The sequence below is a fragment of the Nyctereutes procyonoides genome, unplaced genomic scaffold (genome assembly GCF_905146905.1).
Source record: "Nyctereutes procyonoides isolate TBG_1078 unplaced genomic scaffold, NYPRO_anot_genome, whole genome shotgun sequence".
Lineage (NCBI taxonomy): Eukaryota > Metazoa > Chordata > Mammalia > Carnivora > Canidae > Nyctereutes > Nyctereutes procyonoides.
Genome location: NW_026575048.1, coordinates 34,310,559 through 34,332,552, shown reverse-complemented (window position 1 = coordinate 34,332,552; position 21,994 = coordinate 34,310,559). Strand labels below are relative to the sequence as shown.

At 45.5% G+C, this 21,994-nt stretch overlaps 1 protein-coding gene across 2 annotated transcripts in view; it reads right to left on the bottom strand.

The window, feature by feature from the left end:
• Window positions 1-18,804, bottom strand: part of NCAPH (non-SMC condensin I complex subunit H) — a 33,686-nt gene extending 14,882 nt beyond the window's left edge. For both annotated transcript variants that reach the window (XM_055327376.1, XM_055327377.1), the window contains exons 1-9: window positions 18,594-18,804; window positions 13,978-14,200; window positions 13,729-13,819; window positions 12,986-13,078; window positions 12,573-12,711; window positions 11,361-11,485; window positions 4,513-4,702; window positions 3,248-3,339; window positions 2,315-2,520 (exon numbers count right to left, since the gene is read on the bottom strand). In XM_055327376.1, coding sequence (XP_055183351.1) covers window positions 2,315-2,520; window positions 3,248-3,339; window positions 4,513-4,702; window positions 11,361-11,485; window positions 12,573-12,711; window positions 12,986-13,078; window positions 13,729-13,819; window positions 13,978-14,200; window positions 18,594-18,612 — 1,178 coding nt within the window. In that variant the 5' untranslated portion in view covers window positions 18,613-18,804. The remainder of the gene's footprint in view (window positions 1-2,314; window positions 2,521-3,247; window positions 3,340-4,512; window positions 4,703-11,360; window positions 11,486-12,572; window positions 12,712-12,985; window positions 13,079-13,728; window positions 13,820-13,977; window positions 14,201-18,593) is intronic.
• Between the last annotated feature and the right edge of the window lie 3,190 nt (window positions 18,805-21,994).

Genomic DNA, 21,994 nt, shown 5'->3' with positions numbered 1-21,994 from the left:
ACAGGGCATTCTAAAGAACACTGGTACTTATGAATCAGCACTGCCCTATCCCACCTTAAAGACATTTTGGTCCAGTATAATGTTCAGAATCCTGGTGCATACTACAATCACCCAAGGAGGTTTGGGAAATGTGTTGCAAAGCCTAGCCTCAGGGACTCAGTTATATGCTCTGGGGTGGGGCCTACTATCAAAAGGTCATTACATGCAGGCCCCGAGCGATACCCAGCTCTATCCCATTACTTAACTTCTCTGAACCTGTTTCCTCTTCTGTGAAATGGGGACAACAGGACCTAATGATAAGGTTGCAAGGCTTAAGTAATCACATTTTCTATTTTCTGTAAGTTACATGAGGTAATGCGGATAAGGCCCCTGGCACAGCGTCTAGCATAAAGCTAGACTAATAAAGAGCTCGATGAGCTCAGACATTATCATCTAGACCAAAGCCTTCATTTTGTGGGTGGGAAAACAAAGACCCCCAAAAGGTGATATCACTTGCCTCTGTCCCACATCTCACAGCTATCCACAGTGGAGTCAAGTCTGTGCAGTTTAAATACTTACTGAGCTCTCAGGAAAGGCCAGCGCCACGTCGAGGGTAAGGATTTCAAGATGGACCAAACCTTAGGCTAGAACCTTACCGCCCTGCCCCTAATGCACTCAGTAGGATGGATCCTAGGATTCCACTCTGTTTGAAACTGGGAAGAGAAGTGCAGACATTTGTTCAAAACAAAATGGAAGTGATTAAACTCCTTTACTACTGTCAGTTCCTCAGAAGTCAAGAGAAGTGACAGTTGTTCTCGGACATTTGAGTATGGATTAACAGATTTCAACCCACTAACCTGTCTACCATTTCTCACTTTGTGGAAGATAGGATGGGAAAGGGGCAAGATTGCAGGCATACTAACAGTACAAATCAGGAGAGGAAAGGAGGGAGACAAAGGTCCTCGGTGGAGAGTTTTGCCCTGAGGTGCCAAATGTTTAGCCCATCAACTTCTATTCAGGTTTGAAGAGACATTACCAGATTTCCCACATGAGCAAACAAATTATCCTGAACAACTTCCAAGGTTTTACCTCATACTAAACCAGCTTGGTTGTCCCTGATCCCAGGATCACAAGATTCCTATAGGCACAGGAATTATCAGAGGGACTGTCTGTCGTAGTTTTATGGAACCTCCTACACCCAACCCTGTTCATGCCACAGGATTACAGATCCTGCTTCCAAATCATGTTCAAAATTAAAATGCTACTAACCTCTTAAGTACATATAACAAAGGCCAACAAAGTTCTAATTTTCTTCTAGGTCTACAAGAGTAATAAAAAATTGAGATCACTACAGACCAATTCTAATGCCTCTCCTCCTCCCCAGTACACTCAGTTTTTATCTGCTTATTTAGTTTCTCCTGCTTTGCTTGTTCCTGGTCTGCCTATCTGGCTAACCCAAAACTCCCCTCCTCTTTGCTTGACCCTTCAAGCAGGGGCCACTTCATTTCTGTAAGCAACACAGAAGCCTGTTTCTGCCTATAACTGAGATGAAGTGATGTAGCCAAAAGCCAGACTACACATCATGTGTAGAAAGCATGCTCTGTGCTACCAAAATGCAAGTAGTGGGATCCCTGGGTGGCTCAGTGGTTGAGCGCCTGCCTTTGGCCAAGGGCGTAATCCTGGAGACCTGGGATTGAGTCCCACATCAGGCTCCCTGCATGGAGCCTGCTTCTCCCTCTGCCTATGCCTCTGCCTCTCTGTGTGTCTTTTTTTTTTTTTTTTAATTTTTATTTATTTATGATAGTCACAGAGAGAGAGAGGCAGAGACACAGGCAGAGGGAGAAGCAGGCTCCATGCACCGGGAGCCCGATGTGGGATTCGATCCGGGGTCTCCAGGATCGCGCCCTGGGCCAAAGGCAGGTGCCAAACCACTGCGCCACCCAGGGATCCCTCTGTGTGTCTTTCATGAATAAATAAATAAAATCTTAAAAAAAAAAAAAAAAAAAAAAAACAAAACGCAAGTGGTAACAACAGCCACCACTGAAGTAATAATTCTTATATCCCACATACTTTTTCCCAGCACTTTACGTATTTTAATTTTATCCTTACAAACTCCTGCAACATCAGTTTTATCACCAATAGGTGGCTGAGCCAACATTCACAGGCAGGTATGATCCCACTGTGAGTCAGGATGGCTCAACCTGTGTGGACAACACAACCAGCACACCAGGGTAGCCAATCTCAGAAATGAAATGAGACTGTCTCAGCAAGAAATCTGTTGCAAACCAATGGAAAACTCCTCTGGGAACATCTTCCGTCGCCCTGAGAGCCTTACGGGCAGGTCTGAGCGAGGCAGGACTCCTTCCAGCTCCTGAGCTCGGTGTGATTCCCGGCTATGCTGTGCTCAGGCTCATTGTTGGCATCAAAGTCATCCTCCACGGGCCCATCAGGGAAGTCCTCGCAGTCACTCTCCTCCACGTCAGCATTGATGTCAAACACTTGCTCATTTTTCTTGAACTTGTCTACCAGTGCAGAGACAGACTAGACAGGACAAAGAGAGGGGGTTCTCTAGGTCTCCCTATTCCCACAGCCACCCCAATCACCACTGGAGTAGCAGCCTGCCCAGAAGTGCCTTCTCAGCCCTAGGTTCCAGGCCCCAGCCACTCCTCCCCCTGCCCCAGAGTCCATGTTCTCATGAGGTAAAGCGCTGAGGAAGTTGATATTGTGCAGCACAGGATGAAGGCGTATTGTCATTAGGCACATTTTGTAAAACATGAAACAGGAATCTACATCCATTAAGTACATGTTTAGAGAAAACAGTTTTCCATGGAGACCATTTATTCTGGAAGTGATAGTAAGTAGGCTAAAGGGGGCCATGCTAAAAATATACAGAGGAAAGCTTTACACATGACAGTTTCTCAGGAAACTTTGTGCCAGGGGACTCAACCCCGAAGAGCAGGAAATTCCTTGAGCCTGACAGCAGCCTGAGACCAAAGGCCTGGAATTAACCATGTTCAAGGGGATAGCTGAGATAGCTGATTTAAAAAAAAACAAAAAAACAAAAAACAGGAATGACAGGGCTGCCTCATCCTCCGTTCCTATCCCTCAGGCTTTAGACACTACAGAAATGCCAAGGGAAATATTTTCTGTACTCCTGGCTAAATAAAAACGATGCCACATGTTTGGGTCTCACTTGGGCCATCTCACTGAAACCTCGAGCAGCTGGACAAATGCCCAGAACCCTTAGAAGTCTAAAAGTTGAACTCACCTCATTATGTGTCTCACTGTCCCATTTTGTGAACTGGAACCCAGCCAGCGAAGGGCAAATCTGGCCATCTTCCACACACTGCTGCATGGGCGCTGGAGAGGACAGGAAATGGCAAGAATATGGATGGAGTACATTCCCTTCACCTCAGAGTGACCAGGGCAGCATGATGGAAAAGAGAGCCTCAGTCATCTGTTCTATGGCACAGGCCGGCTGGCAGCCAAGCTCCAGGTCACAGACTTCTGCCCAGGGAGAGGGTAGTGCTCAGACACACCCCTGCACTGGAGGTAGGCTCCACAGTGGCACTCGAAGCATTAGTACATTAGGGCAGAAACCTGAAGCATAGACATTTGACTCTGAAATGGACTCTGTGCCCTATGCTACAGTTGGGAAATCAAAAACCCTTCCTTAAAGTGTACTAACTGCATAACCAATCATAACATATTACTTATTTTAGTCCTAAACTAAACTAGCTACCTCAAAGAATTAAAGCCCCAGTTGAGACCATAAACTTGGAAAAGAGACCGTTAGCACAAAACACTTGTATTTAGAAAACCTTAGACAAGAATAGAAAGGAGAAATACAAGCACTGTTAACATCTGTGTGGTTCTGGAAGGGAAGGGATCAATTTCATACAATACACAAAAATGACTGCATGCAAGTGTAGCTACTGTATTCCCGTGCCTGGCCTTCCCACCCACCCATGCTAGTCATGACATTCTCAGACGATCCCCCCAAGTGGGTGTGGAAGGCAGGATGGGAGGGGGGAATAAAACCCTTGCTGGGAGAGTAAAAGGGGCTGACAGTAGACAGGTTCATTCTCAGACCACCAAAATAGAGTCTGAAAATAACTCACAATGCCTTCTTCTCCTCAGGATCCCCTGGATTGGCAACAAATAAGAACAAGGCCTCTCTGGCTCAACAAAAACCTATTAAAGCCCCTTTCCCAAGTCCAAACTTCGACATTCCAGGGTTAGCCCACAGCCCTAATACATGCCTGTGAGAGCTGGCTGCTAACAGGGTCACGTGAGGGATGGAGAACATATGGACCAAGAGCAACAGTGAGCGTTAGCTACTATTGTTAGACTCTGTTCTGCAAGAGAGGAAGAAGTTCGCTTCTCTCTAAAGGATGCCCAGTGTGGCATTCCAGAGGAACCTTCTGGGTAATTTAAACAAGCAACCTAAGGATGGGCATATTATGCTCCACAGTTGTGTGGAAACTTTTCTGATGACTAAAATGCTCTAGTAAAATACATATGTGTACTAACCTTTTAAATCTGTCATTTCCACCCAACCTAAATCTGGTAGCTCCATGGGTTCTTCAGTGGAGAGAGTCTGGACATCAGAGGGAAACAGAAGCTCACTTCTGTAGTCATGGCAGTGGAGGGTAGAGAGAAATACCCCTGCTGTACTGCACTCATCAAATGAGGCCGCCGTCTTCTGAAACATGGGATCAATCTGAGCATAAAACCAGAGGGAACCAATGAATTATGGGATGCAGCCGAAGCAAATGTAAAATCTCCTTCATTGGACCCTGCTCATTCACAACTGCATATGCGGAATTGAGATATCTCTGCATGTGACCGAAGCAGGGGAAGGACTTTCTATTTAATCAGTAAAATCTCATCTTAGCAGATACCAATAGAAAAGGAAGACTGTGTGTGGTCAGCTGAATAAATATACAGCATTCAAGTACACATCTTCTACTATGTCAACCTGTTTATGATCCACATGGATGGTACCCTTCTGTTGTCTCTTCCCACAAGTCACTGTTTTCAAAGGGCCTGGCAGAATGCTATCACAACAAATTCTGTGGACTTAAAAAGCCTGTGTGATGGATCTGTTCACAAGATCCCATTATTTCTCTGGGGAGAAATATTTTCACAGATTTGGGGAATACAACCAAGAGATTCAGGGGAAAGACAGGCAGAGTCAGCAGGACTAGGTGGATGGGTAAAACATAGGGGAGGTTGTAAAAGGGCCTCTAAGGCTGGGGTAAGGAGCAGGAGTGGCAGAGCCAGGTGATAGCAATCCCAAAGGTAGAACAGGGGACAGTGCATGAGAATGAGGACAGAGCAAGACACAGGCATGTGTGGCAAGAGGGCAAGTATTGGGTTCACAGGTCTCCTTTATGTTTCAGGATGTAGCTAGTGTGGAGAGAAGGGGCCTCAGGTAGGATAAGAGATGTGGTTCTCTGGCTCTTTCCTGGCCCCCTTAGCTCTGAACTTGACCTGGCCAGAACCGAGATTCTCTTCTCGCCTCCAATGAGCCCATCTCACCAGCCCCAGAGTATCAAATACATCACTTCCATTCTCCCTGTCTCCTTACCCCTCAGGCAGTCAGCCTGGTGGGTTTTCCTCCCAGTAGATCTCTATCATCTATCCCCCTTCCTCCTTCACCTCTACTGCCACCAATACAACCCACGCCTGAGTCAACCCTCATCTCTGGTCTCTCCCATTTCCTATCCTAAAAATACTAGCGTTGTTATTCCCATTCCCTTCCTCAAATGCTAACCAGAGCCCTGGCATCCCACCTGGAGCCCCATACCCTGAGAGGTCCAGTGTGGGTAGTTAGTAAAGCTAGCATATTGAAGAGTCAACACGGAAACTGTAAACACTAAAATATAAAGCTGAAAAACGCTAAGATAATTTTCGTCACTTTTATCTAGAATTACATCATGCAATGAGAGAACAATGGTTCTTCCATATAAATTAGATCTGATTGACATTTTTGAGTTATTTGATGGGAAATTGAATAATTGGTGACTGCAGTTTGGGTAGATGAACCTTGTGTGTGTGTGTGTGTGTGTGTGTGTGTGTGTGTGTGTGTGTGTGTGTCTTAAGTAATCTCTACACCCAGCATGGGGCTCAAACTCATGACCTCAACATCAAGCATCATATGCTCTACAGACTGAGTCAGCCAGGCACCTCCAGTAGGTGAATCTTTTGAAACAAGGGTCCACAGCGAGGAAGAGAAATAGTAAAAGGAGCCTTTGGTAGATAATAAAGTGCATGGTAAAGTCTAAAGGTTGTTTCAGCCTTGTGAGTAGATCCTGGGCTCTAGCCAAACTTGTACTCTGTCCAGCTCCCTTTAGGGAGAAACTTTCCTGCTTCACAGCCTTTGTTTATGCCTCTGCCTGGCAATGTCCACCTGATAAATACCTACCTTTCCTTTAAGGCCGAGCTCAAATTTCACTTCTTCCATAAGCTCTGACCTCTACCCACTCTGACTTCCTATAGTATGTGCCTTGAACTTCCTTGTATTGTATCCATTTGTGCGCTCCTGGTATAAAGAACTGGAGCTTATAATCAGGTTGGAATCTCCTATGACAGCAAACATTTTACACACAGAGAGCTGTGTCCAAAACAGATCAGCTCATACACAAACAAGAGTTCTCAACTGGTCTAGACACACCCACACAATATTTGCTTTCTCATTTCCATGCCATCTCCAAGAGAATACAGGTTCAAGAAACAGTTGAAACTTCAAATTCTAGGTCTCTGACAATCCCTCCCTTCTTGGTTATCTTCCAAATTGGGCTTTGGGTTATTACAAGTTTATGGTGGATTACAGAGCAAAAAAACTTTCTAGGATTGGGGTACTTGGTGTTTAAGACTAGTGATTTCAGGGCACCTGGGTGGCTCAGTTGTCAAGCATCTGCCTTCAGCTCAGGTCATGATCCCAGGGTCCTGGGATTGAGTCCTGGATCAGGCTCCCTGCTCAGTGGGGAGTCTACTCCCTCTCCCTGCCACTCCCCCTGCTTGTGCACAATCTCTCTTCTCTCAAGTAAATAAATAAAATCTTAAAAAAAAAAAAAAAAAAGACTAGACTATGATTTCACGCAGCATAAATGTGGCTGACCATCACAAGCTAAGAGGGAGCAGCACCACTTGCTCTCTCGTTTTCTCTCTAGAATAATGGGCAAGGCTAGTTAGTGCAAGCCTCCTCAGGCTCCCCAGAATTGGGTCTAGCTGGTCAGAAAAGGAAACAAAATTTCCAACCATACTGTTGAACTGACATTTCACTACAGAACCAGAAGCAAAGCCAAGAATGACAGTGAAATTAATGCTCAGATTATCTAAGAAGAAGGAAAAACATGGAGAACTGGAGAGGGGAAGGGAAGATGGGAGAGAATTATATGGCTCCTCTTCAGGGGTATACAACATATTACCATGGATGAAGCACTTTGCCAGGGACAGATTCTCTACCACAAAACCCATATGCAGACAGAACTAGCGTTAACCTGTTTTTACAGTTTAACAAAGTGAGATTCAGAGCCTTTTCCCACGCCACACAGCTAAGAGAGTGGAACCAGGATCTGAACTTCACATCATATGCTTCCAAATGTGGTACTACCTAAGGTCAATTCTGACATATGGATAAACAGAACTCCCTCCCCACAAAGTGCCTGCAACTCGTTTCCCTCCTCCCTCTTTGGCCTTGGCATTTCACCTTTCTCGGCCCCCTCCACGCCCATCCACACATTGTCCTCACACCAGCACAGGCTGGAGCGGCCAAGCAAGGCCAAAGCAGAACCGCCCCATCACTCAGAGTGAAGCCGTCAAAGCCCCTCACTCCTAGCCCCCTGTGTGCTCTGCCTCTACCACTATCATCTGCCATGAGACCACCAGGACTAATTTCATCATTTCCCTTTAATTTATTTATAAAAGACCTAGGATCCCACAGGATTCTACATTTCCCAGGCTCTAAAACCTATACAGCTCTGACATCCCCTCTTTGGTCCCCATCTCCATAGGCTAACAATGGCTATTTCCCCCCAGGGCCCTCTAGAAATTCCCTATATTCCTCCACTTCATTGTTGAAGGTTCTCTCCACCTACCAGCTTTAACTCATTCATTTTTAATTGGAGGCAATATCATTCTCAAGGGAGTAAAAACCGGTTCTTGGGGGAGGGTAAGGAAACCTCAGAAATGATAGTTACTTGTGGTTTTCCAAGGCTCAACACTAGCTGATAAAATCTTATTCCATAATAATTAATTTAAAGGGTAGTGGGGTAGGAAGAAAATACCTAAAAAGGCCCATTCTGGGTAAGAAAATGACAAAAGGAGCACTACTCTAATGAAATGCTGCCTGCCCAAGGACACTGCTTCCCCACAGGCCTCACCACTGTGGCTGCTTCCTCTCCTGCAGCTCTCTGACTGCTGGCCTGCATGTGGGATAGGTGAGTTCCCCATCACTGCTTCCAGACTATTCTCCTTCCCAAGTCCTAAAACCCTCCGCTTTGAATATAATAAGGTCAGACCCCACTACACTCTGCCCATCTGTGTATTGATCACCTTCCAATCCCCAGGCCTTCCCTCTTGTTGGAAGATTTTAATATTAGCTCCTGGCTCATTACTACTCTCCAACTTCATTGCTGTCATAGTTTTTGGTGGATTCATCATACATATATTGATCCATCCAACACGCTGGCCTCTCAGTTCCTTGATATCCTCTCCTTCAATGGCCGTGAGCTTCATTGTGAAAACCCCAGGGCTTCAAGAGATCCCAGCATGAATGCCACATCTCCTGTCTTTCACTCCCTTGCCTGTTGTCTGAACTGAATCATAACCATCACTAAAGCCTCTCCATATGCTCAATTCCAAGTGCCCGTGGCAACCACCTCCTCTTTCCAGCCAACACAATCTTGTCCAACAAGATTGGTGTTCTTGGTCCAACACCAAGAAGTCTTTGACCCACCATGCCCTACAATCCACTGATCATATGGCTTTATGCTGCCTCATTCCCCCCTTCCTTTTCCTGACTGAAGTTCCATAAGCAACGACCGTAACCACTCCCTTTTTCTTCACTTCAGTGCTCCTTTGACTTAGAAAAACACAGTCCTGTGTTAAATCCAACTTTTTGCGTGCTTCATGCTTGTACCCACACAGATGACCATGGCTGGAGAAAACACAAAGTCACACTGACTGACCTCACTTTAAATCTACCTGCCATGGCCCTCAGGTGAACCCTTAATGTTGTCTGGCAAGCAAACTACAGTTCCCCAGTCCATTCACTCACTCACCCTCCTACCTTTTTCTCTCTTCAAAACTTTACCTTTCTTCCTCCACACTCAGTCAGTCAATGATCCAGCTTCCTTTTCAATGGGGGACACGAGAAGGGAATACCTGGAATGCTCCCATATGTGCACTCCTGCATCCATCTCTCACAAGCCACAAGTGCTTCTTAGCCAAGCTCTGTCAATGCTGTCCATTCCCTTCCCTTCTCACAGGATCAAGGACTCCATTCGAGCAACTCTCCTGTCTTCTCCACTAGATTCTAGATTGTTCCTTCTCCACTAGACTGTTGCCATCAATAAGTAAACATGCTAATCTTCCCATTAAGAAAACAAAACAAAACAAAACAAACAAAAAACAAGAAAACCCTCTAAGACTTTACTTTCCCCTACATTTGCCACCAATTACTCTGTTCAAATTAACAGCAAAACTCTTCAAGAGACCAGCCTATACTGCCTTCATTCCTCTCTTGCCGTTTGATTGCCCCATTATGAAAAATTTCAAGCATACAAGAGTGTTGAAATAGTAATAACTTCTGTGTAACTTTTACCTAGATTCCCCATTGCTTTCCTTCTCCACCACCCCACCCCCACCCCAAACCTTTTTGGAAGTAAAAATGCTGACACTTTACCTCTCTATCAGTTATTAAGCTATTGCCTCTCAGCCCCAACATACCTTCTATCAGCTGCTCTGTGATACTGGCTCTGGGACAGTATTTGGGCTTTGCCAGCCCTGCCCAGTGGGCTCTACCAAGAGGGGGCACTAGAGAGAGACTGCAAGCCAGAAGGGACTTGCTTCTTTCTGTAGCTTTCCTGTTCCTGTCACCCAACAGGGCTTCCTACCCTACCTGTAACACTTGCTGAATTCAATTTGCACTTTGTCTCACACTCACAGAACCAGCCTTATTGTGTGCCCCTCACAGACACCAGTACCAACCAGCATGCCCTCCTCAGAGGGCTGGGTTCTGGGTCCCCGAATCCCTCTTCCAAACTTGGGGACACTAGCACCAGCCAAGCAGCATCCCTTCCCTGGAGGTCAGAGTTTCAGCTCCACAGTCTTCTCCAAGCTCCCCATCAGCCCCAGACTGCCACTTTGGCACGGCTGATCACTCTCTCCTCCCTGACACTTTCTCATTTGGGTGCCACACTCTCCTGGTTTTCCTCCTACCTACTGGAGGTTTCTTCTTTGGCTCTCTGAACTCTTAAGATTGGGGTATCCCAGGGCTGTCCTTTTCCCACATACACTCATTCCCTCGGTGATCAGTTCCAGTCTGACCTTAAATGCCATTTACAAATGTTGTGGAGGTAGGAGAAAAGAGTAATCTAGTCCACTGTTGGTGGGACAGAAGGCTGGCACAACCTATTTTTCACAGTAATGGAAATTCCATGACTCAAAATGTTCTTAGAGATACACTCTCAGAAGAGCACAAAGACAGTATGTACGAGGATGTTCACGAAGATACTGTTTTTAACAGCAAAATTTTTAAAAAGCTTGTACCAATACCGTTGCTTTAAATTAACTATGCTAAAGATAAACGAGGCCTCTGGCTTCCTTTAAGTAGATTCCTTAGGATCTATCAGATCATATAGCTGTTAGAGCAAGGACTATGGAGTCAGGCCACTTAGATTTAAATCCTAGCTGACTTACAAGCTGCATCATTTTGGGCAAGTTACATAAGAGCCCTGTACTTTGATAACTTCTTCAGAAAATGTTAACAAGGATGTTGTGAGGACTAAGTGAGGTAACTTGGTTCACAGGCTTAAAGCAGCACAGGGCACCCAGTAAATGCACAACAAATGTAGGCTATCATCATCTCTGCTGCATGTTCCTGGAAAGAAAATTAATGGCTTCATTAATCAGAATTCTCGGGAATTTGCCATCTCTTTCTACTCAATCATCCTCAAATACTGTAGGAAAAGCAGGGACTTACACCCTTGAGTCTTCACCATGAAGCTAAGGGATGATAATGCACTTATATATTTTACTCCTTTGAGGCCCAAGCAAGCAAATAAATACCAGCAAGGCAGGCGTGACCTTGCCAAGTTTCAGCTGCTGAGGCTCTGAATTAGTCAGAGACCACATTGCACACAGTTCCTCACCTCACACTTCCGATCTGCTTCGGAGACATTGAGGTTGTTTACATTCTGCTCAATGGTTTTGTAGGAGTGCTTCTTCTTTGGCTTTTGGGCCTTTTTGGTTGTTCCTGTTTCAGTAGTACTTGCATCTGAAAGAAGAAATAAGACTAGGTCCTGCAAGGATTGTTTTTCGGCATGTATCTAAACTTATTAACTCATGCTCTTTAAAACTCTAAAGAGTGGGACACCTGGGTGGCTCAGTGATTGAGCGTCTGCCTTCGGCTCAGGGTGTGATCCCGGGGTCTGGAATCAAGTTCTGCATTGGGCTCCTTGCAGGGAGCCTGCTTCTCCCTCTGCCTATGTCTCTGCCTCTCTCTGTGTGTCTCATGAATAAATAAATGAAATCTTAAAAAAAAAAAAAAAAAACCTCTAAGGAGTGATCTTAACTGAAGCGTGCCATTCTCTCAAAGCAACAGGCACATCTAATCTGCAGTTTCAGGAGAAACTAAGTATTTGGCTTCTGATACAAGTCAGTTTCTTTTCTTTTCTTTTCTTTTCTTTTCTTTTCTTTTCTTTCTTTCTTTTTTTTTTTAAGATTTTTATTTATTTATTCATGAGACACACACAGAGAGAGGCAGAGACATAGGCAGAGGGAGAAGCAGGCTCCTTGCAGGGACTCCTATGCGGGACTCAATCCCAGACCCTAGGATCACGACCTGAACTGAAGACAGACGTTCAACTGCTGAGCCACCCAGGCATCCCATACAAATCAATTTCTAAAGCACCCCCAAATCAGAACCTCCTCCCTTGATGTTTACTCAATCTTGCCTAATTAAAATCTAAAAGGTCCTCTTTTTTGAAGAAAAAAAACCCTCTAGGGTTTAAGGATTTACTCATATACTATTCTGAAAACATTCATGTCTTCAATTGAATGAGATTATTTTTTACAACATCATTCCAGTATATTACCCAAGCAACCACCTGCTGTATACTTAAGAAAGCCCCTTAATGGGTGCCTGGGTGGTCAGTCGGTTGAACATCTGCCTTCAGCTCAAGTCACAATCCCGGAATTCTGCGACCCAGCCCCATGTCGGACTCCCTGCTCAGTGGGGAGTCTACTTCTCCCTCTACCCCTCATCCTGCCCTGTGGTCTCTTGCTTGCTCTCTCTCAAATAAATAAATAAAATATTAAAAAAAAAAAAAGCGCTCCTTAAATCCAGATCCCAACTGATATACCTGCATCATGGCTCTCTGCTTCTTCTGGAGATGCTGCATCTCTTCCCAGCCCCCCAAGGACTCTGTAGACATCAGCATGGACAGCGTCCACGCGCACAGCATAGATCTTGGTGCTGGCATCTAGAGTGCCAGCAGCCACCTGGTCCAACAAACAGAGGTATATTCACTGGGTACATAAAAAGGAACTGCTGAATAAGCAAAACACAGCAAGCTTCATAAAATATTTACTTGCTTTTAAGAAAAAAAATGACAAAGATTCCCCTAAGACAGGGAATAAACAAAATATAACAGAAAGATATCTTCTCTGTGTTTGATCAGTGTATTTGCAGAATTCAATGACAGTGCTGTGCTAAATATCAGAAATAATCATCATTAATTCAGATGCAAGAGAAGATGAACAACAGCATTCTTACTTTAAAGTTGGTCGGTTCGGCATCTTTCTGTTTAAGAATCTCTGACATGAAATCAATCAAGTGCAAGCCAAAAGCATTCTTGGTAGTGATTTTCTGAAAACAGAAAAGTGCAGAAAGATTTATTATGGACAGCCTAGGCTCATGTAAATAATGCTACCCTAAAAGAGGAAGCTACATTTCTATACAGTAACAGCCCACATCTCACCACAGGTATCAATTCCCATAAACACTTGGTAACACAGCTAAATTCATACAAGTATCTCCTCATTCTGACAACCTAGAGAGTTAACCTCTTTGAGTTTATACTGTGTGCAAACACTGTTACAAGCACTGCACACAAAGGGAGTCACCCTCAGAACAACTCTATGAGGCAGGCACTATTCAAATTCTCATTTTATAGAAAAGGACCCTGAGTGGTTAGGTGACTTGCCAAGGCAATAGAACTTGTGAATGGCAAAAACTGGATTCCAACAGAGGCTGGCTTCAGAACTCACATTATCAACCCCTAAGCAATGCCGCCTCTCTAGATACACTGCAGGTGGCAGGTAACTTGCCAGAAAGAGCATGGAAGGCCCAAAAAACACAGTAAAAGCATACTGAAAAACATCAGCACTGAAAAGAGTAGCTAGAGAAGGAAAGCGCACAATTACTATCAATAGCACATTCTCCACAGAATCAAAAAGGCTAGATTTCCCTTGTGATCAAGTTGCAAAACCTTCACTGATACACCAGCAGATACTCACATTTTCAGTGGACAGTTTGATACAGGTGGAATAATGTTCTGTAATCTGTGTGTTTGTAAACTTAGGAATCGTGGCTGAAATGTCAATATTCCTAAAAGAAAACCAAAACCAAAAAACTCTGTCAAGGATCCATGATACTCTAACTTTTCAAACTCCAGACCCCAAACCCACGAGGCATTGTAGAGATGCTGGGCCCATGTAACCCAATGCAGGCGGCCACCCCATGTGGGCAGCGCAGAAGGCACGCACCTACTACCAGAGGGGGAGGCTAGCAAATGAGGCGAGTCTGCGCTGAACTGTAGGTCTAGGACTCGGGAGCGCCGCCGCTGCAGTCGCTCCTTTTCGTCGTCATTCTGGGGAAAGTCTTCGAGGACAGGGGTGCCAGGAGTACTGAGAGGGGCCTTCCGGGGCAGGGCCATTGAGAACACCCGTTCTGAAGGAGAGGAGGCATTGAGGGGGCGCCCACGGATTTCTGAAAAGAAGAAATTCATTATGGCCAACCGTGATGGAACAGAACCCTTGCTCAGGAAACGTATCACAGAATTATTTCCTAGATCTAAAGCGGGGCTTGGGGCCTGTCATCGGGTGGAATTACACTGCACATCTTCCACCAAGATCTTTCCCAACGCTAATATTCCTCTACAGTTTAAGTTTTTTTTTGTGGGGTGAGTGGTTTCTGATGCTTCCTTGTCAAATTAATGAGGTACGCAATGAGGTCAAATTCGAGAAGGATTGAGAATCAATCATTAGATTTAACAACCTAGAGGTGATTGGTTACCTTGACAACCGCAGTTTTTCTAGAGTAGGAGGGGCAAGAGAAAGTCAAATGGGCTTAGATTCCAGAGAAGAGAAACTGGAGACAGCAAATGGAGACAAGGTTTTCAAGGACTTATGCTGTAAAAAGAAGAGTAAAGGGCAGCCTGGGTGGCTCAGCGGTTTAGTGCCGACCTCAGCCCAGAGCATGATCCTGGAGACCCAAGATCAAGTCCCATGTCAGGCTCCCTGCATGGAGCCTGCTTCTCCCTCTGCCTGTGTCTCTGCCCCTCTCTCTGTGTGTCTTATGAATAAATAAATGAAATCTTTAAAAAAAAAAAAAAAAGGGAAGGGAAAAAATGGGAGGGAAGCAGTTGAAGGGGAAGTAAGGTTGAGAAATTAATTTTAATATGGAAAAAAAACCCAGCTTAGTAGAAAGAATGAAACAGAGATTTTATTAGTTTCCTATCATTGCTATAACAAATTACCACAAACATAGTGGTTTAAACCAATACGAATGTAATGTTTTCAGTCCTGGCATCAAAGTCTAAAACCCAGGTGTCAGCAGGGCTGTGTTCTTTTCAAAGGCTTTAGGAAAGAATCTCTTTCCTCACCTTTTTCAGCTTCTAGTGGCTGCCTGCTTTCTTTCCATCACTCCAACCTCTTGCTTCTGTCATCACATCACCTTCTCTGACTCTGAATCTCTTATATCCCTCTTATGAGGGCCATTGTAATCACACTGCCCCCCCCAGATAATCAAAGATAATCATACCTGTAAAACCCCTTTTACCATGTATGATACCATATTCACAGGTTCCAGACATCTTTGGCAAGGGATGGGTGAGTGGGGAGGGCATTATTCAGAGATCATGCAGAAGAAATGGTAAAAGTTGCTGAACAACACACTCAAGCAGGTAGAGGGGCTGCCTTTCCCGAGATCACGGACAGCCCATCCGCAGCAATAGGAAGGAAGCCAGACACCATAGGCACAGATGCAGGTGAGGGAGCAGGCAAAATGGTGTACTTGTGGATGTTCCTTTTGGAATGCTTTTCTTAGTAAAATAAGACCATAAAACCCAAAAACTCAGTAGCTAAGGGTTGAGGGCCAGGCAGGAGGTACTGGAGATTTCAGGAGAGAAAGGAAGGTATGGAGTAGTCAGCTAGGAGAAGGTGAGTTAGATGAGCAAGGAACTGCTGGGCAGCTTTAGGATCCCCTTGAGATCACTAAGCAGGGGCTAAGGCAGAGTTGAATAATCAGGGTTGTGATTTTGTCAAGGAAGTATAAATATGCTAGAAGAGGGCAAGGGGTTATGAGTATATGAAAAGTGATTATACTGACTGACCATGGAATGTGAGCTAAGTAAGGAAGGGAACAAGAACATGAGAGACATGAGGGACAGGGAAAAGCAAAGAATATAGATCTGCTGGGTCAAAAGATCATTAGAATTATTGGGATCAGGGAACAAAGAGGGAGTTGGAAAGACAGGAGTGGTAGTGAGAAGTAGGATATTTAAAATTGAGATGACAGAGTGGTGTAGCTACTGATAATGACAAGGTCTAGAGTGTGACTATGGTAGCGGGTGGCTATTGTCTATTTTGGTAGGGCAAGAAACAGGACCACTGGGAGAGAGATGAAGGAACTGAGAGACTTTGGAGGAAAGTTTTCAGATTTAAGAATCAAAAGGCTTGACTTCAGGGATCCCTGGGTGGCTCAGGGGTTCAGCGCCTGCCTTTGGCCCAGGGCGTGATCCTGGGGTCCCAGGATCCGGTCCCACGTCGGCTCCCAGCATGGAGCCTGCTTCTCCCTCTGCCTGTGTCTCTGCCCACCCCCCTCCCCTCTCTGTGTCTATCATGAATAAATAAAATATTTAAAAAGAAAAAAAAAAAAAACCCAAAAGGCTTGACTTCAAACCCCAGGTCCATCACTTACTAGCTGGAGAATTTTTTTAAGTAAACTCTATACCCAGTGTGGAGCTTGAACTCATGATTCTAAGCTCATGAGTCACATGCTCTACAGACTGAGCCAGCCAGGCACCCCATTAGCTGGAGAACTTTTAAGTAAGTAAATGCTCTAAGCATTTGCTTCTTCATCCCCCAAACAGGAATAAGAAAGTGTGTCTCAGCTGGTTCTAAATTGATGATACTAAAAAAAAAAAAAAAAAAAAAAAACCATAATGCAACACATATTTCATAGGAACACACTAAAAATAAAGGGATACAGGAGCACCTGGATGGCTCAGTTGGTTGTTTGGCTCAGTTCATGATCTTGGGGGTCCTGGGATCAAGCCCAAGTTGGGCTCCTCCCTCAGAAGGGAGTCCACTTGCTCTCCCTCTCTCTCTGCCCCTCCCCCACTGCTTGTCCTCTCAATAAAATCTTTTTAAAAAATAAAGTAAAAAAAATAAAATAAAGTGATATACAATAAACACTAAATGTCTGCCCATGTAAAGGGAAGGGAACAGAAGTGGTATGTAGGGATAAAAGGGAATAATAATAAAAAAAAATACAAGAAGAACTTCACATGTTCCCCAATAGCTTTCCACAAGCTGAAGAGTACAGTTAACATACCTCTCACCTGAGGTCAAAACAAAAGAAAAGAAAGAAGAAATGGAAAGGAGGCAAGAGACATTCTTAGAGGTTGAATCAAGAGGACCTGTTACTATCTGAATGAGGGCACTTCAAGAGGAGGGGAGTTGGACCTTGATAGGAGACTTTAAAAAAAATAGGAAGCAATGAAGGAGGAATTTGTCTAAGAGGGAAACTCAAGATGGGGATCAGAGGCATGCTTGAATTCTTGGACTATCCCTTCTCTGGTTTCTCTCATTCACATGGTCACTGAGCTCAAAGACACTTTCTCCATCTACCTCATCTCACATTCATTTTTCAGCCCCCTATGGTCTGGCTACCATCCCCACCACTTTATGAAAACTATCTTGACACAATCACCTACAACCTCCATGTTGCCAAATCCAACTGCTACTTGTCAGGCCTTATCTCTCTTGAGATTGAGCAGCATCTGAAACAGATGAAAACCCCTACCAGTGCTTCATGAAACACTCCGCGCTTCTATACCACTCTCTTCTGAGAGTTTTCAAGCTGTCCCTTCTCTGTCTAGCTTCAAAATGCTGGTTTGGAGCATCTTCTCTATAGGGTATTTCTTGAGCTCTCACCCGTTCTCATGGTTTTACGATCTACATGATGATAATGTCCAAATTTGTTTGAGTCTACGGGCCACTTCCCTGAGCGGCCCATATCACTCCCCTGAGGGTCAAACTCTTACCTCTTCACCTGTCTCTCGCATAAGTCATTTACCATACCCAAAATATAACTCTAAATTTTCAGACCTTTTACCAAGACCAAGGTAAAAGGTCTCAGCAGCCTCACTGTTCAGTCTCCATGTTCCAGTCCTAACCCAAGCCAGGCTCTTCTTTCCCCGCTTGGCTTTTTTTTTTTTTTTTTTGCACTTGCTCCCACTGCCTAGAACAAGTTCCCCAGTCTGCTCTAAGATCTTCCTTGAATCCTCAACCTGAAGGGGCCCCTCCCCTCACTTTGCTGTTCCCAATTACAACACTCAGCCTCATCTGTAATTATTTCATTTGTTTACTGTCTCCCCAACTAGGATACAAGCTCCAAAAAGCTGGGATCTTCTCTGTTTTGTTGTTTACTATATCTCTGCGCCTGACAGAGGATTTAGCCCAAAGGGAGCGCTCAATGCTTGTAGAACGAATGTAAAGATAAATGCGTGCGCGTTAAGCATTCAGCAGTAATCACAACGCTTTCCTGGCTGTGAACTCAAGTGTACCCCAGGAAAACCACCTTTCAAGTGAGAGGCACCTCACACGGCGTAGGAGCCCGCGGGAAAGGGACTGAGGAGTAGGGATCGCCCCACGCGCGCTCCCGACGCCGCCGAAGCCGCTTACCGATTGGCGGGGCACACCCCTCCCCCTTTCCCGCCTCTTCCTCCCCTCGCCTTCTTCCCACTCGGCCAGCGGAGCGCAAGGCCAACAACTAGGCCAAGAATATCCATAACCCGCGCTCGGGTCCGCCCGCTGGCCCTGCCTGCCCGCTTCGCTCCGACTCCCGCCCGCGGCGCCCCACACCCACCCACGCTTACCTGGGCAAGGAGGTCCCATCTTGCTCTCCTGCTCCGGAGCTGGTTTTAAATCGCGCGCCGAGACGCCTTAGCGCCGTAACGGCCGCGGTGACGTATGTGTGGGCGGGGCCAGAAGCGCGCCTGCGTAGGCCGCCCCTGCCCTCCGCTTGGGAGCGGGGCGTCGGGAGCTGCGCGGGAGCTGTGCGCGTGGGAGCTCTGGCCTCCCGCTCGCCTCCTGTGCGGGGACTGTAGGGGTTCCATGCACCCCCGCACCCCGCCTCTTTTCGAGCGTTAGACGTGGAACTGGGCGCTAAGGACCCAACGTGGGGCAGGGCGGGCGAGGGCTCTGCTTTCAAGCAATTTCCTTTCTAATGGGAGGGAGGGCAGATTTCTAGGAAACAAGGTTAATTTCCTAAAGCGACCAGTTCCGTCAGGGCAACAAAACACTAAGGAGGTAGAATGCGATGGACGGGGTGTGGGACGGAGGTGAGAAGGATCCAATAACACAATGAACGTTCCAGGCAGGCGAAGGACAGGTGCAAAGCGTTCTGTGTACATTTTTAAATGAAGACCATCGTTTTTATTCAGATTCTTGCGAAAATTCTTGCGAAAAGCTTCCTGGATATCAACCCCCCGCCGTTCCCCTAAAGAAAAGGTTAAGGGGAGAGGTGAGATGGATAGAATTTGCCGCCTATCCCTTCATTCTGCTTCATCTGATCCCAAGAATTGTATTACAGGAGGATAGGCCAGGGCAATTCTCCCAAATATCCCTAGAATATCCTATCAGTTCTTATAACACCCATCAGGCATTTTATGCAGTGTTTCCCCCTGAAGGGTGCTATTGGCATTCAGGGTGAAGCAGTTCTTGACATGTGGGGCTCTTCATAGGGCTGGTTTAGCAACCCCGACACCGTCAGTCCACCAAAAGCCATCAGTGCCCCTCAGTCATTTTGGCAACCAAATAGTACTACCCTTTATTGAAAAGCACTTTTTTTAAAATAAATTTTTATTCATTTATGATAGTCACAGAGAGAGAGGGAGAGGCAGAGACACAGGCAGAGGGAGAAGCAGGCTCCATGCACCGGGAGCCCCAGCGTGGGATTTGATCCCGGGTCTCCAGGATCGCGCCCTGGGCCAAAGGCAGGCACCAAACCGCTGCGCCACCCAGGGATCCCCTGAAAAGCACTTTTTAAGCCTGCTTTTCTTTTACTTTTTATCTATTATTGAGGTATATAGTTGACACACAATGTTACACTGGTTTCAGGCATACAAGAGTGATTTGAGAAGTCTACGTTAAGCTATGCTCACCAACATATTCTTAGTGACATTACTCTCACTTCTTTCAGTTTTTGTCATGACTTTTAAGTTCATATGAATTTGATGAATTTAATGATAAATGATATTTGTTGGCATTTGAATTTTAACATTAATGTATAAAATACTAAACATCAGGAAATTTGATGAGATAAAATTTGTGTTATAACGTGAATTTTATCTCTCATCAAGTCTATTTGCTTTTGCACAAACTTGTTCTCCCAGTGGCCATCATCAAATCTTTAGCGTAAGGCAGTGTGGAATAGAGAAAAGAAGGTAGGTTTGCAGTGTTTTTCAGTGAATGGTTCTACCAGCCACCCAGGAACTCAGATCAGCACCCAGGAGCCATTCTGGGTGCCTTACTCTCCACACATAATCTATCACTGAGCTCTTTTTATTTCCTAGAAATCTCAACCCTGCGTCTCTCTTTTTCATCCGTATTACCTTCTTGCTGGTCCGCAGCAGCTCCACACCTGCTCTGCCCTTCTCATTGGGCCCTGTGTGGCGGTTGCTAAGTACCAATCTGACCTGTTCCTTCCCAAAGTCTCAAACCATTCAAAAGTTTCATTGCTCTGGGAACTTCTAAAGTGATCTATGAGGCCCTGCAGGGTCTGGGTGCCACAGCCTCTCTGGCCTCATCTTGCACCTTGCCTCCCCCTGTCCCCTCCTCCCCTCAAGTCACTTGGGCTTTTTTTCAGACTCGGTCTCATCATGCTGGCTCCCACCACAAGGCCTCTGCACATCCTCTCCTCATCCCCATCTTCACCCAGTTGGCTCCCATCATGCTTCAGTTCATATCACTTCCTCAGGGAGGCCTTCCCTGATACACTCAAGTGTCCTTAATGGAGGTTTTAGTGGAACTTGCCACCTTTGAAATTTTACACCACTGGAATGATTATTTCATGTTTATCTCCTCCATAGATTGTCAACTCCACGAGGATGAAGCCATGTTCTGCTCACCATTGTTTCCCCAGGGCCCGGTGCTAGCCCTGGACACAGCAAGTGCTTAAATATGTATTGATTGAATAAAGTTGGAAGGCAAGTTTATTTTTATTTATTTTTTAAAAATTTAAAAAGATTTATTTATTCATGAGATACAGAGGGAGAGAGAGAGAGAGAGAGAGAGAGAGAGAGAGAGGCAGAGACACAGGCAGAAGGAGAAGCAGGCTCCATGCAGGGAGCCCCACGTGGGACTCGATCACGGTCTCCAGGATCACACCCTGGGCTGAAAGCGACACTAAACCGCTGAGCCACCCGGGCTGCCCTATTTTTTTTTTTTTATTTAAGTTCAATTTGCCAACATAAACTATATAACACTCAGTGCTCATCACATGCCCTCCTTAATGCCTGTTACCCAGTTACCCCATCCTCCCATTCACCTCCCCTTCTGCAACCCTTTGTTTCCCAGAGTTAGGAGTCTCTCATGGTTTGGGAAGATAGGTTTAAATCTTGGGTTAGACAGCTGAACCCCTCTGGGCTTTGTTTTCTTCCCTTTGTTTATGAAAGTCATGATAACATCCCTTCACTGGGCTTTATCAGGAATTAGGTAACAGATTAAATTCTTGTGGGCACATGGGCTCAGTATATACTAGGGTCCCTGTTATCTCACTTGTCTTCTCTGTCCTGAGTTCATCTGAGGAGAGTGGGAACAGGTTGTAATCCTCTGTGTACCAATGAGGAGCAGTGTGGGTTGGGAGCGTGGTAAGTGGCACTGAATCAGGAACCTCTGAAGAACTGGCTTGGAATTGGCAGAGGAAGGCTGCTGGGTGATCCATTCAGTGAGGCAAGAGGCTGTTCTGTGGTTATGATGGACCCTGCCTCCTAAGCAGACTGCTTAGGGCTCCCTGCACTGGGACAAAGCCAACTCCACCCCCTGCAGGAGGGTCATTTACCACCGGTTCTGAATGCTTTCTTTGTTTTTTGAGGGGTTAGTTCTGCGGAGGGTGCCAAAAGATTGAATGATTTATCAGTGGTATCAGTGGTATGCAAAATTCAATTCCTCAGTCTCTATGAAATTAAAATAGTGGATCCCTCCCCCACTCCTTGTCTGCCAGAAAATCAGAACTGGAGCCACTCCCTTTCCCCATTTCACTCCTCACGAAGATTCT